The following is a 16,486-nucleotide window of genomic DNA, read 5'->3' as shown; positions in this document are numbered from 1 at the left end:
TATCATATTTTTAGGGGGTCCCTTCCCCCCCCCCCCGACCCCCCCGGGATTTCCGCTTATGGCTGAAAGATGCCGTGACTGACTCCAAAACCTGCCCATAAACAAACAGTACTGACATTAGAGAACATATTTTAACATCAAATTAAATTAATCTCAGTATTATAATGAATAAAATCCATTTATGGGTTGTTTTTCATGTCCGTGGGTTGAAGCGACCCCAATAATGTGTATTTTAGCACCCGGAACGCGATTTTTACCAGGGCACCCCCTCGAAACGCGGATAGTTTGGGTTAGTTTTGAGTAGCAATTGGGCGGGTTGCATGTCCATCATGCGAAGTGACCCCTGCTGACGCAGCTGACTGACATCTCATCCTTATGTTGCATTGCATAAAATAATACAATTTACAGCACCGTAAAGACTTTATAAATGAAATAAAACCTATACAAACCTTTATTTTGCTTTAGAAGTGCACCAAATCGGCGGCGGTGGCGCTGAGAACTGCAGAGGACTCAAAAAGCCCGTGCTCTGACTGTAACTCAGAAGCTGGGTTGTTTCGTAGGAGGCAGGGTCAACCCAGCGGTTGGGTACAAAAAAATAACCCAGCGCTAAAATTGACCCAGCAGCTTAGTTACAAAACACCGGACTTGTGTGTGTGTAGGTGATGTAAAAGAGGAAAGCAGGCATTTGGACCAAAGCACTGTGAGGCAAAGGAGGGGGAGACTCAAAATGTTTCTAAACTTAAAACGCATTTTTGCCCCGTTTGTGTGGTTTTACTACCTACACAATTATTTAAAGTATAAAACATTGTTAGTTACAATGCACAGCTAATGAATAAAATCCATTTATGTTATTCAAGGCAAAAGGCATGTCCATCATGCGAAGTGACCCCTGCTGACGCAGCTGACTGACATCTCATCCTTATGTTGCATTGCATAAAATAATACAATTTACAGCACCGTAAAGACTTTATAAATGAAATAAAACCTATACAAACCTTTATTTCCCAATAAAATGACCCAACAAGTTGAACCCAGCATTTGGGTTAAAATAAACTAACCCAGCACCTGTGTAAAAATATTAAAAACAACCCAATAAAATGACCCAACAAGTTGAACCCAGCATTTGGGTTAAAATAAACTAACCCAGCACCTGTGTAAAAATATTAAAAACAACCCAATAAAATGACCCAACAAGTTGAACCCAGCATTTGGGTTAAAATAAACTAACCCAGCACCTGTGTAAAAATATTAAAAACAACAAAATAAAATGACCCAACAGGTTGAACCCAGTATTTGGGTTAAAATAAACTAACCCAGCACCTGTGTAAAAATATTAAAAACAACCCAATAAAGTGACCCAACAAGTTGAACCCAGCATTTGGGTTAAAATAAACGGTAACACTTCACTTGAAGGGGTGTGCATAAGACTAATCCAGCACCCGTGTAAAAATATTTAAAATAACCCAATAAAATGACCCAACAGGCTGAACCCAGCATTTGGGTTAAACAAAAATAACCCAGCAATTTTTAGAGTGTATAATCAGCTTGGTTGTACACGTTATTTCAACTTAAATTACTTGACATTAATGTAAAAAACAAGTTGAAATTCATATGACATAAAATAAACTAATCCAGCACCCGTGTAAAAATATTTAAAATAACCCAATAAAATGACCCAACAGGCTGAACCCAGCATTTGGGTTAAACAAAAAGAACCCAGCAATTTTTAGAGTGTATAATCAGCTTGGTTGTACAAGTTATTTCAACTTAAATGACTTGACATTAATGTAAAAAACAAGTTGAAATTCATATGACATAAAAAAAGAGTTGAAATTCAACTTATTTTGATGAGTTAAACTAATGTAAAAGTTGCCATGACTTACTGATAATATCATTTCTAAAGTAACACTGCGTCACACAGCATGTTCTGGGCTGGTCTTACTCGTGTTATTTGTTCACAGATGCACAAGTGTTCAGATTTCATGCAAGATTTATTCATCCAAGTCTTTTATAGCAGCCTTCCAAATCTGGTTAAAAATTAATAGAAATTGTCTGAATGTGCACGCAGAACTCCTCGAATCTCTGTAGATATGCAAGTAATGTCTAGTCAAAAGTCTGATCTTCTAGATGTCGTTCACACACAGAGCTCAAACTCAGACGTAATCGAACACAAAGACATTAATTACAATAAAAACAAGGAGCTTAAAAGATTACTGATAGCGTGCAGACAATAGTAAATCTGTTATCTCTCAGTCAGAAACGTCTGTTCATGGCAGTAACTTAAAAGCATGTGTTTGTGTCAGACTCATTGCTTTTCTCATAATGGCTGAGGAAAGAAAGATCAAAGACGGAGGGAATATATTCAACCCTCTCTTTCTAATCAGGCAAATCCTGTTTTCCTCCTCTTCTTCTGTAGCTCCAGGAGGAAAGAAATGCAATACTGTCACTCTCCTCTCTCCCTGCTTTTACACATTTTATACGTTAATTATATTCTTTTCCCCAGGTTTTCTTAATTAGAGACTTAGACTTGACTAAAAAGTCTTTTCAGTTTGGTCTCAGTCTAATTTCCCAAACACTTGTTCTTGACATGTTTGTTGTGAAGCTCTTTGAGAAGCGTCTCTGTCCTGGAGCTGCTCAGCTGCTCTGTGAGAGTCTCGTCAGAGTTTGCTGTGATCGAAGCAAATACCTGCTGTGGAGCAAATGCTGCTGGCCTCCAGAAAACAAAATGATTCATTTGTGTTAAAGCTGAGCACATTAAAGAATCAAGTTGTCTGCTTTATTGCTCTACCTTTTCTTTTTTTGATGCTAATGAGATTCAACTGCTCTAGGCTTGTATAGTGGATAAAGTAGTTTGAGTGCTGAATTAATTCGTGTTTAATTGTATGCTGACGGTAGTAGAAATAATATTTAATGTTTATATTGATTTATGGTTAATATTTAAATATGACTAATATTTAATGGTAATAATACATGTAAAGATTTGATGAATTTTAACCATTTAATTTAATAATTAATTCTACATGTAATCTATTTAATTAATGTATTAATATTTATGATTAATATTTATTCATATTTACTATTTATTTATGGTTTATATTAGCTCCATGTTTAATGTTAATACATGTACAAGTATTAATTTTAAGACATTAATGTAATAATTTAGTTGCATATAATAAAATGTATTTATGCTTTATATTTAAAATACTATTAATTATATTTAATGTTAATATATGTACAAGTGCCTAAGATATTAATTTAATAAATTAGTTGCAATGATTTAATTTAGCAATATTTGTATTTAATATGGTTAATATTTAATGTAAAGTGAAGGCCATGTATAATATAAACAACTTTAAATGTTACATGTAAATGTATTAATTTTAAGATATTAATTTAATATTTTAGTTGCAATAATTTAAATTATTAATATTAATATTAATATTTATTTATGCTGTATTTTTTATATTTAAAATAATATTAATAATATTTAATGTTAATGCATGCACAAGTATTAATTTAGGATATTGATTGAAAAAATTATTTGCAATGATATAATTCAACAATAATGTATGGTTAATATTCAAATGAACATGAATAATATTTAATTTTAATGCATCTAAAAATATTCATTTTAAGATATTAAATTACAATATTTATTACCACATCAAAATATCCTCAAGGAATTCCCAAAATATTGAAGTAGTTCCTAGACTAGTACTCAATATCATAATCATACATATTGTTGCTTATTGTTACTGTGCAACCCCAAGATATAAGATAAAAGTCATTGTGCATTTGAATAATTGTAAAGTTTATAATATCTTATCTTCGAGAAATATAGCCTAAAATGAGCTATTTAAAGGGATAGTTCACCCACAAATGATAATTCTGTCATCATTTACTCACCATCATGATGTTCCAAACCCTGCATGACTCTCTTATTTATTGTGTGGTGATTTGACGAGTGTTTTGTTTTTGCAGGTCATGGTATGATTGTGGAGGAGTCTGATATGGAATCACATGATCACTGGGGTCGACGGCTGATGTCCTCCACAGCTGATAATGTGACGGAGGAGAAGAACTGCACAGAGCCAGGTGAGATGAGCATCTCGACACATGCCTTTACAAAGCAGCTCACGCTCTGTGCATCTCATGCAAAAACAAATGATCCGGCGTGACGTTTCAGCCATAAAAACACCTCAGCACAATGAAACTAGCATGATCAGACCATGATGATCGCTGAGGTACCTTGTAAATACCACAGTATCTTAATATGATAGAATATACATTGGAAAGAAAAAAATTACAATGATCACAAAGATAAAATTACAATGATCAAGGAACAATAATCTCCTAAAAAAAGTAGATTTAGAAGTTGCAAAACTCTTTAAAAAAAATATATATATTAATAATATATAATATAAGATAAAAAATATTTTTATATATAAAATATAAAGTAAAATAAATCTAATTTGACAGTGGTAAATTGCAAAAGAATCACAGAATCATTTAAAATTTACATTTAATATGTGAAAATATTTATAATAAAAATATTTTTTATCTTATATTATAAATGTGACCCTGGTCTGAAGTCGCTGGGGTATATTTGTAGCAAGATCCGGCGTGTCGTTTCAGCCATAAAAACACCTCAGCACAATGAAACTAGCATGATCAGACCATGATGATCGCTGAGGTACCTTGTAAATACCACGGTATCTTAATATGATAGAATATACATTGGAAAGAAAAAAATTACAATGATCACAAAGATAAAATTACAATGATCAAGGAACAATAATCTCCTAAAAAAAAGTAGATTTAGAAGTTGCAAAACTCTTTAAAAAATATATATATATTAATAATATATAATATAAGATAAAAAATATTTTTATATATAAAATATAAAGTAAAATAAATCTAATTTGACAGTGGTAAATTGCAAAAGAATCACAGAATCATTTAAAATTTACATTTAATATGTGAAAATATTTATAATAAAAATATTTTTTATCTTATATTATAAATGTGACCCTGGTCTGAAGTCGCGTGTGTGTGTGTCTGTGTGCGTGTGTGTGTGTGTGTGTGTGTGTGCAGTGAACTTTGAGTGTCATCAGCAGAAGAGGCCAGTGCAGAGAAATCAAACGGCTCAAGTGTGTAATGAACTGAATAATGAAGTAATGGAGCAGATGAGAGAGAGAAAGAGAAAGACTTGACATCATACGAGAATGACTCAGCTTAATTCACAAATAATCTAGAAATTATTCATATAATACAAGAATTACAGCAAGTCAGAATGACACAAATGTAAAGCTAAAAAATCCTTTTACATTATGCCTAATCACGGATTTAGCGTGAATGTTTCACAACTGTTATTTTGAAAGGTGCTTAGCGCTGCTTTTAACCAGTTATAAAGAGTTTGGAAGCTCATCTCCAAATCTACAGTATGAAACATTGCAGTGCTAGAATGTAACCAATCATAAATTAAACAACATTGCCTCATTAAATATTCATGAGCTTAGTACACTCACAGAAACTCACGTGTTTAGTTTTAGTGTCTGAGAGAAACAGTGAAAACGAATAAAAGCTAACTTATTATTAGAGGATTTAAGTAACAGCAAGTAACGTTTGGTATGAAACAAATGTTCAGCCTTCAAATTTTGTCATTTTTTAAGGAATTCAAACAATAAATACTGTTTTGTGGCTCTTTAATATGTCGTGACAGATCACTGTAGCGCCTCAGTTCAAGCAGCATGTGAACCGATCTTTTTGTCTTCTTTACTACTAGTTACAGCACCAAATAAACATGAACAACACCAGAAAGTGTGTTGTTTCAACTGCGGAAAGTTGTCTTTTTCAAGCTCAAATCCACCGACATTATTCAGATCCTGTCTGGTTTGTTTGCGTTGTACAGCGTTGTGATTAGTCAGATCGCCTGTCAATCAAACTCTTGGCGAATAGTGAATTGCGTGAAAAGCAGGTTGTGTGCTGTAGTTGTTCAATCCAAGTTATTAACCTTAAGCAAACATGCAAATATGATATTAATCCAGGGTTTACAAATGTACAAATCTTCAGAACTAGAACTAGAATGAGAAACATGGATGAGGAAAACTATGACTAACACTTCACGTAAAATATATAGATTATAAAAATAAAAGTATTTTAATGCATTAATTATGCTTTGTAATACATCTTAAAATGCATCATTATATGATCTCCTTAATAATTGTAACCACAGTTATAATACATTACAAAATGTATCTATTAATTATTATACCTATAAAAAGTATAATGCATTTAAACACAAAACAAACAACCAATTTCAGATGTAACTGAATGTGAATATGCTAATATTATAATTAATTGTATTTAAAGTTGTATTTAAAATATAAGATATGTAATAAAATTACAATATATGCAATATAATTCATATAATATCTGTAATAAATGGTAATATATAATATATAAATAATATTTTTAAATATACATCATAATATACATAATATTTTACAAAAAATATATGAAAAAATATTATTTGAATGATAAAATGGTAAAAACGATATTTATAAATTCAGCCTCTGCACACTTGAAAGTGTAAGTTGATATAAGTATACATTAGTATAAAATTTAAATAAGTATAAATTAGAGATATTTTCAACATATAACACTGTCAGCACACTAAAAGCCTCTTCCAAGAAGTTTTGTCTCTAAATTAATCCCCAAATTTATCAGCTAAACTCACTAATGGACTCTTCCAGACCCATCCCTAGTAGAAATAAGACATAAATGCACATAATCTGTGAGCAGGCTGAAATGACTGTGGCAGGACATCCGATCTGTGGGGGTTAAAGGACACACGGCTGGTGGATGCTGAGCTCAGATTGATGACTGGAGATTTTGTGATGCTGACTCACGGCTTCTCGCATGAGGACTCGAAACAGAAACACTCATCCCGCCTCTGTCCTGCTTCAGCACTGCCAAACGTGCCAAAACAGCCTTTTCTTTTTCTATCATACCAACTTTTTTAGCCAAAAAGCAGCTTGTTAAATGTGTCGAGCATCCAGAGCCCAGACTTACATAACCCAGAGCGAACATCCCCCACAGAGAAATTACATCATTTCAGAACACCCAATATACACAGACTTTCTGCATACAGGACAAATAAAGACTTATTACGCAGCTCAAATGTTGTATCACTTCACACACACTTTCTTCTTACATAATAAACTTCCATCATATTTCATTTCCCCCTTTTAAAATGTTGCATCACTATCAATTGATTTTACAACCAGTATCAATGTGTATCATGGCAAACTGGCCGAGATACAACGATTTGAAAATCTGGAATCCGAGGGAGCAAAAAAATCCAAATATTGAGAAAATCATCTTTAAAGTTGTCCAAATTAAGTTTTAATATATTTAAAGTAGGAAATTTACAAAATATCTTTATGGAACGTGATCTTTACTTAATATCCTAATGATTTTTGGCATAAAAGAAAAATCAATAATTTTGACCCATACAATGTATTTTTGGCTATTGCTTCAAATATACCCCAGCGACATAAGACTGCTTTTGTGCTCCAGGGTCACATACAGCATATGAATTGTAAATATATTTAAAACCTTGCTGCTGCTCTTTAGGTTGTCTATAAAGACATCAGTTTTGTCAATAGGTAAAGAGGTCTAATATGATTCAAGAAAATTAAAATTATGGATTATAATTATGAGAATGTATTAATAATGTAATAGTAAAATATTTTAAGTCATATATCTACACATTATATTTACACACAAGTTATATATTATATGATATATATATATGTGTGTGTCTCTGTGTTTGTGATTTATGAGGACACAAATTTGTATAATGACATGGGTTTGACATAGGTATTACAACGAGAAGGTGATTTATGAGGACATTTTGAGTGTCCCCATTTTTCAAAAGGCTTATAAATCATTCAGAATGAGTTTTTTTGAAAATCTAAAAATGCAGAAAGTTTCCCGTGAGGGGTAGGGTTAGATGTAGGGTTGGTGTAGGGCAATAGAAAATACAGTTTGTACAGTATAAAAACCATTACGCCTAGAGTCCCCACAATTCACAAAAACAAACCTGTGTGTGTGTGTGAAAAAAAAAAAAAACTTCCTTCTTTTTTTGATTGTCAATTATGTCTAATAGGAACATAACAACAACAATTAATATTTTTGATTAAATTTAAAATGATGAATTATATTGGATATTTAAAAACTTTATTTTTTTTAGATTGTTTTTAATGTCTAATATTATTCAGGTAATTAAAATTATGGATTCAGAATTTAAAAAAAAATATTAGAAAGAAAAACGTTCGACTTTTGCCCCTTGTGTATGCACGCGGAACGTTTATCCGCACATAGGTAAAAAGTGTGTTCTTGTTGTGCTCCAGTTGTTTTGTAAGCACATTTGATAAGCATCCAGCATTATGAAATCAGTCTATTATCTGTCCAGATGTAAGCCTTTTGATTTTGTAAAGAGCTTGTGTCTGTCCACACGTGCGTCTGTAACAGATGTCCCATCTACTGATCTCTCTTACGCAACATGCAAATACATTTTAAAGAGTATTAAAGGTTAATTGCATTATATTGTAACATGACAACATGCAATATTCGTCCAACTCAACTTCAGCGGTGAAACTTCAGTGTGTAACTCGTCTGTCATGAATGATTCTTCAAATCAGCACGCTTTTGAAAAGAAGCGATCTACAGAAGCTTGTTTTCACTAAGAGATAAAAAAAAAACTGCTTTTTTTCTGTTTAAACACAGAATTGTGATATAAACTTGCTATTCTGAGATTAAAAGTCTGAATTGGCTCTTGTTCAGCATTCCGTGTATTACAATGTGTAGGACACTTATCTTGTAAACTTGTGAGAGAAAAGTCAGTATTGTGAGATAAAATGTTGCAGTATACCCTTTTTATTTCTTGTTTTGTGATGGAAGCACAAAAATATGTTAGCTATAAACTCAGAATTCAGAGAAAAAAGTCAGAGTTGTGAGAAATAACGCAGAATTCTGTTATATAAACTCAGAATTGTGACATATAAACACACAATTGGGAGATTAATTCAGAATTGCGATGTATAAACTCATAATTGTGAAATATTAACACAGAATTGATATAAGAATTGCAAAATAAAAACGTAGAATTGCGATTATATAAACGCAGAATGCGTAATTTCAAGAAATAATGCAGAATTGCAGTATGTAAACTTAGAATTGCTAAATAAAAACTTTTTTTTGTCTTTTTTTCGCAATTGCGAATGCGACATAAATGCAGAATTGCGAGAGACAAACTCAGAATTGCGAGATATAATGCAGAATTGCGAGATATAAACACAGAATTGCAAGAAATAAACAGAAATGCGAGCAATAAACTCAGAATTGCGAGATATAAACTCAGAATTTAGATATAAACTCAGAATATCTGAATTGTGAAATGTAAACTTGGAATTGGGAGAGAGACAGTCAGAATTGTGAGATAAAAAGTCACAATTACCATTATTTCTTATTCCGTGAGGGAAACAGGCTTCCATAGAAATCAGACTTATGACTTTCACTTATAAACCCGTCGATGAGTTACACAGCAAGCTTTAACACTGGTCACAGACACTGAAATGTCCCTAACCACTAATCATTGGAGGAAACCTCCAAGGTCATGCTATTGATCATCCGTCCGTTCATATCTAATGATTTAAGTGCATGTTCCACCTTCCTCACTGATAATCTTGACATCTTTGGCTCTCGTACTACGTATTACAATGTAGGACACTTATCTTCACAAGCGATCTTCCCGGCATACTCAGACGGGAGAGTCATGCTTAGCTAATTGCCTGTGATGATCGGTAGCTGGAGAAATGCGATGAGCCCAAACGTCTGTGTACGAGGGAGGAACGTTAACCACGACACAATGGAGCAGTGAGTCTCCACACTGACCTGTTGTGATATAATTCATGATGAGCACAGATGAGTGTGTGTCTCAGGAGAGCATGACATGTTCACTCACACACACGACTGACGTTCTCATGAAGCAATGCGCGGAAACACAAACATGTTTAGGGAAACTGGATCAGTTCTGTTCCAGTTCACATACTGCAACTATTGCACACAAAATATGCACTTCACTGATTATGGGAAATTGCATATATGCAATGTTTAACTATTCTTGCATAAAATATGTATAGTGTACACAGGGCCGTCACTAGTGGGGTGAAAGGTGGTGACGATTATAGGGGCCCACGGCTGAGGGGGGGCCCCCCGGCGATCTCAACCAACTGGCTGAGGCCAGCCTAAAAAGACGCTCATCGTCACGAAAGCTTATCATTTGCACTTGTTTTTAGGCCTTGCCAATTTAAACATTCAAAAGAGTTTAAAGCATTAATGTTAAAGCATTAATTAAAGAGTTTAATGATCACTGTGAGCATAAGAGGCTTCTTTCAAAAAAATAAAAAAATGGTATGAATGGTAGTTTTTATGCATTACATACAGCAGAAACAGTAAGAATAATATGGTAGTATGCTACCATAAAGCTGCTTTTATTTGCTTGTTTTAAATGGTAAATATGCACTGGTTCTAGTGCACTTGGTGTCCTTTGTTTTATTGAAAATATAAAAAACACAATGCCTCGTTATGTAAAGCTGTTCTGTTTCTGTTCCGTCATGTTTCATACTGTCTGGATTTCGCTGTGATTATTGTTACTCTAATTACGAGTTTAATCACATTAACATAATCACAGTGTTCAGTTTCCATGAGCTCCGGTTTAACAGCACTGCTTATAAAGGTGCATGTAAATCGTCAGTGTGAAAGCAGACAGACAGATGATTTATTGATCGTTTAAGATGAAGCTCTAATCATTGCATTCCTTCGCCGTCCTTGCTCGTGTTTTCAGACGAGGAATATTGATGTGTTCCCTGCAAAACTAAGAGCACACATGATGAGCGGCTGCTTAACGAATCCATTGCCTGAAATGGAGCATAAAAGTCACCTTCACCTGTCCAGGAGTTTAATCTATATGCTGCTATTCTTAGAGGCGGCTGAGGAGAGACAGTGTTGACTCATGGTGAGGGACAGGCTGCTTTTGCATGTTCTGGCATTTCTAATGACGTCCTGCTGCATGGGGATTATCTGAGAGGCGATCATAGTACTTTTTGCAGTATGTATGGTGTGCACAATATGTGAATGTTCTGTATGCATAGAATACCAGAATGATATACAATATTGGCTAGAATATGCAGTACACAATCAGAGCAAACTGTGAAAAATACTGTATTCCACAATGCAATAGACTCAACTTGACCTTGAAGCAATATCAACTCTAAATTATATATTATAATTTTTTATTACAGTGGCTTCAAACAAACATCTGGCTCATTCAGTCAAGTTTTAAGAGCTATTCTTTTTTATGAAATACATATTGAAAATACAAAATATAATATTATTTTACAAGATATTGAGACAGAAGCAGATCAGTTTGTGTTTTTTTTAATTTACTTTTTGTTTTATTTTATTTTATTTTATTTTATATTTTATTTTAAACTGCACATCTCAGTGTTGTTATTCCTGTAGCTCATAAAATATATTACACTAACAACATTAAGGTCATGGGTTCGATTCCCAAGGAATGCATTAACTGACAAAACAAATACTTTGAATGCAATGCAAACAACTTTGCCAAAATGTGTAAATATGCTGTTCAGCACTGAATAAGCATACTGCATACTGTGCAGTGTATATACTGTATTTTTTTATCGCAATACGATGCAATAGCATTGCAATAACAACTGTACAGTTTACAAATATAAACATTTAAGTCAGCAATCTGAGTCAAAAGATGTTTGAAAAAACGTTTGTTCAGTTGTCACTGAGAATGGTAGGTGCACGCCATTTGTGTTAAGACATCTTACATAACATATGATTGAAAAATAATCAAAATGACAACTGGACGGTGTTTGCTGAATTACACATGCAACATAGTGAGGTTGTTGCATTGTTTCACATGCTATTTTTAATAACAGCAGGCAGTGTACACGATACAGTATATTGAGTTTACACAAACAAGACTGAACTCAGCTCAGACTGAACGACTCGGTTCTGGAAGTTCAGTTGTTTTTCAGATATCAATGATCTGTGTGGAAAACATCGGAGAACAAAGAATGTCAAGTGAACACACAGCAGATAGACAACTCATGCCGTCAAAAGTGGCATTTCAAACCGCTCTAAACATCCTGAATTCTCAATTTTCCAGCCCATTTTTCTATCTCAACACTGAGTTTAGTCATATTTGATGGTATTTCTATGTCTCCAGTCCTTCTAGCTGTGAGCTAGAAATCTCTCTTCTGTTTATGCATCAGCAACTTATTCATGAATAAGTTATTAATTCCCCCACTTCTGGGTTTGTTAGATAAAAGACGTGGACCAGATATGTTGTTTTGAAATGTGGAGCATGTGAAATTCTCTTTCTAAAACTTTTTTTCTGATTAAATGGATGCTGATACTATAGTACAACACGCATTCTATTGATGCTTTTTCTCTTGTTTTCAACATTCTTAAAACAAGAACTTGGGACTTTTCAGAGAATATATCTTGAATTACATTATTATTATTATTTTATTTATTTTTCTTGTTTTAAACCTAAAAATCTCTCTTTTGAATGGAAGCACATTTCTGCCATGGAATAAAAAAATAAGAAATGTGTCTTTTTGTCTCACAATTCAATTCAAGTTTATTTGTATAGCGCTTTTCACGATACAAATTGTTGCAAAGCAGCTTTAAAAGTTTCTACATTATACTTAATTCAGACTTTTTTCTCGAAAATTGTGGTATAAACTCAAAATTCTGACTCACTTTCTCGCAAGTCTGTTTTTTTTTTGTTTCTGACATGAAATAAAAAAGGTAATTGCGACTTTATTTCACAATTCTGACTTTTTCTTGCTGTTGCGAGTTTATAGCTCACAATTGTCTTTAAATCTCATAATTTTGCATTTACATCTTGCAATTCTGAGTTTATATCTCTCAATTCTGAAATAAAAAGTCAGAATTGCGAGATATAAATGCAGAATTATGGGATAAAAAATTACAATGACCTTTTTTGCCCATGGTGGAAACAACATAGTTTTGTTACATTTATGCCTAAGATCTCTTATGTCTTAATATATTATGCAAATGAGCTTTTCTTGTATTAAGAGATGATTATACTGTAGATATATAGTAGTTGTAGCACAGTATAATTGCATGTATAGTAGATGATTATACCAAATATAAATTAATACATTTTATTATTTATTGTTCTAATGGATTGCACTTCTTGTAGCTTATTGTTTTACTTTGATATCAGATAAATCAAAATAAGAAAATAAATGACAGTGGCTGTAACAGACATCTGGCTCATCCTGTCATGTTTTATAGAGCTATAATAATATAAAGTAAAGTACAATAACTGAAAATACATATTGAAAACACAGGATATAGTATTCATGTTACATGATATTGACACAGACGCATCAGAAGCAGATCAGTTTGTGTGATTTGTTCTGTTTGCTCGGTTTATCCATCAATCTGTTGTACTTTAATCTGCCATTTGTGTTGGTTTGTTCCTCGTGTATCATCACTTTTCATTCCTCAAGCTGTTATGTGCTGGTTTACACTCTTGCTTTCTGTTTTGGATGATTGATGATGGTTATGAAAATTCTATATCAGAATGTCTGTTTTTTTTTTAAGTTTATGTCATGTATTTTGATCATGTAAAGGTTTCAGATTTGTGACCGACGTTATCAGTCTGGCTTTACGTTAAACAGGCATATGTCTAAACATCCTTAAACCAAGATACATTTATTTAAGAAGCATTAAAATCCTCCCCTCTCCAAGGGGCCGTCCGTCTAGCGCCTCCACTGCCAGGGGAGAGTTACAAGAGGTAAGTTTTAGTTTGTGGTGCTGAGCGAATTCATATGAGACAAAGTTATCAGCCGATCCGGAATCTAATAGAGCGGTAGTGGTAATTGTAGTGTCATTAACAAGCAGTCTGACTGGTAATTTTAATATGTGTGTGTGTAAATGAGATGCAGGTGTGATTGTGTAATCAGTCCCAGGTAAGAGGGATGATGGGAAATGGAGTCCGAATGGGAGATTGCTAATACTCTGGGGACAGTTCCCTCTGGTGGTGCAGAGGAGGCGGTACGGGAGCCTCCTCTGTAACACAAATGACTTAAGATATTAGCTCTGATGTGTCAAAGGGAATTGAAAAAAATCTGCCAGTGGGGTCAGAAAATTAAACTTAATTCAAAGGGAAAACAAGATTATTTTTCTGACCCCATTAGCAAATATTTTGTCTTGTTTTAGGCATAAATTCACTTAATAATCAATCTTTTTTTTTTTTCAGAAAACAAGATTTAATATCTTGTCGTATTGCTTCTCAAGTAAATGTATCTTAATATAAGAATGAACTGATATTTGTACACTGCAAAAAAGTATTTATATTGTGTTTTCTAGTACAAATATCTAAACATTATTGAATCAAGGAACATTTACATTTTTCTAATTTTAAGAAAAAAAAGGCACTTAATTTGGATAACTTTTACAAAAAACAAAACCTAACATCTTGAGTCATTTTGCTTAAATGTATCTTGATTTAAGTGTTTAGATATTTGTAATGGAAAACAAGACCATTCTTTTGCAGTTTTTAATCCGAAACAGTGCAAAATGCATGACTGTAAATGTGTGTTTGTGTTTTTTACAGCCATCCGTGAATTTCCAGATGATATTTTCACCAACGCTGAGCGGAAGAGCGGTGGTGTGCTGCTGCATATCATAGCGGTAAGGAAGTCCATTTATCTCTCTCTCTTTCCTCAGATTAGCGAAGTACATTTAGAAAATTGCATCACTGCAGGTTTGAGGGAAATTTGATCCGGGTTATTTTTGCACAGAAGTTTGGTAAAGGTATAAAGGAGAGAATTTGGTCACAGTAATGATGCACATTCACTGCTGCTCCCCGGCGTGATTTGATCTTTTTGCTGTTTTCAGTGATTTAACTCCATCAGCTATGAGCAGCACAATTAAAATCTTCCTGTGGTTATGTAATGCCGCCACTCTAATGCTCTAATGTTTGCATCACACATGGCTCAGGTCTGAATTATGCATTCACACAAACAATCACGACATGCCGTGTGTGGGATTTCTGTCCTTTGGTGCCCCCTGTGGCTGGAAATTATCACGGAAATATCCGTCTGGAATGATTAACTATACAGTAATTTATGCTGTTTGTTACAGTAAATTTACTATTCATGAAGGGAATTGATGCTTTTTTATGGTCTGTAAAATGCTTACCAGCAAATCACCCCTAACGGATGTTAGTAAGTTTTATTGACACATTTGCTGTTTATAAGTTATTATTGTGGCTTATTTACCATTTTTATTTATAGACACTGGTCATTTTGGTTCCATAACATGTCTTTCTTCAGACTAGTGGAAAGAAAATATCCAAAATGCACATTTAGGTGTATTTTATTAAAGTGTATCTATTTGCATGTGTAGATTTTTAAAGACTGTTTTCTCAAAATGAGCCAGAAATCTTTACATACACCAAACTTTTGGTTTTATTATTATCTATATTCTGAAGTTTTTTTCCCCCCAGAGGGATTTGCTTATATACTGTATGATTAATCTGATTTATGTAATGTTTTATACCTAATAATATGAGACCCTGGACCACAAAAACAGTCATAAGGGTCAATTTTTCGAAATTGAAATGTATACATCACATGAAAGCCGAATAAATAAGCTTTCCATTGATGTATGGTTTGTTATAATAGGACAATATTTGGCTGAAATACAACTATTTGAAAATCTGGAATCTGAGGGTGCAAAAAAGTTAAGTTTTAATATATTTACGGTAGGAAATTTACAAAATATCTTCATGGAACATGATCTTTACTTAACATCCTAATGATTTTTGGTATAAAAGAAAAATCACTAATTTTGATCCTTACAATGTTTCTTTGGCTATTGCTACAAATATACCCCAGCGGCTTAAGACTGGTTTTGTGGTCCAGGGTCACAAATGGTGAAAATGTTTTTTTTTCCTGGCTTTTGACAGTATTTTCTGATTTATTTATTTAAAGACAAATCCAAAATCCCCTCAATAAATACCAATAACTCTAATTTGTAAACAAAATGATACAAGAGTTTTGAACCTGACTTTATCTAATATTCAGATTTCTGTTCTGGCAATGTATGCAAAGTAGTGCATATTTAATTATATAATACACATTTGCATATTTAAACATAACATTTAAACTTGTAATGCAAAACAACAAATCTAAAGTACTGTGTTTAATCAAGTAGGCAAAGTATTGTGATATGTATTAAAGGGGTCATATGATGTTGCTAAAAAGAACATTATTTTGTGTACACTCTAAAAAATGCTGGGTTGTTTCAACCCAACTTTGGGTCAAATATGGACTAACCCAAC

General features: G+C 33.2%; 1 protein-coding gene across 1 annotated transcript in view; it reads left to right on the top strand.

Annotated features, from left to right (window-relative positions):
• The window catches only part of LOC107704063 (sodium/potassium/calcium exchanger 4-like), a 35,841-nt gene that overhangs the window by 4,275 nt on the left and 15,080 nt on the right, over positions 1-16,486 (top strand). The window contains exons 2-3 of the mRNA XM_016506904.1: positions 3,982-4,095; positions 14,756-14,832. Of these exons, the coding sequence (XP_016362390.1) occupies positions 3,982-4,095; positions 14,756-14,832 (191 nt within the window). The remainder of the gene's footprint in view (positions 1-3,981; positions 4,096-14,755; positions 14,833-16,486) is intronic.

This window comes from Sinocyclocheilus anshuiensis, unplaced genomic scaffold, assembly GCF_001515605.1.
Source record: "Sinocyclocheilus anshuiensis isolate Anshui unplaced genomic scaffold, SAMN03320099.WGS_v1.1 scaffold534, whole genome shotgun sequence".
In the NCBI taxonomy this organism is placed as follows: Eukaryota; Metazoa; Chordata; class Actinopteri; order Cypriniformes; family Cyprinidae; genus Sinocyclocheilus; species Sinocyclocheilus anshuiensis.
Note: the sequence above shows the minus strand (reverse complement) of the source record. Positions and strands in the feature narration are given on the sequence as shown.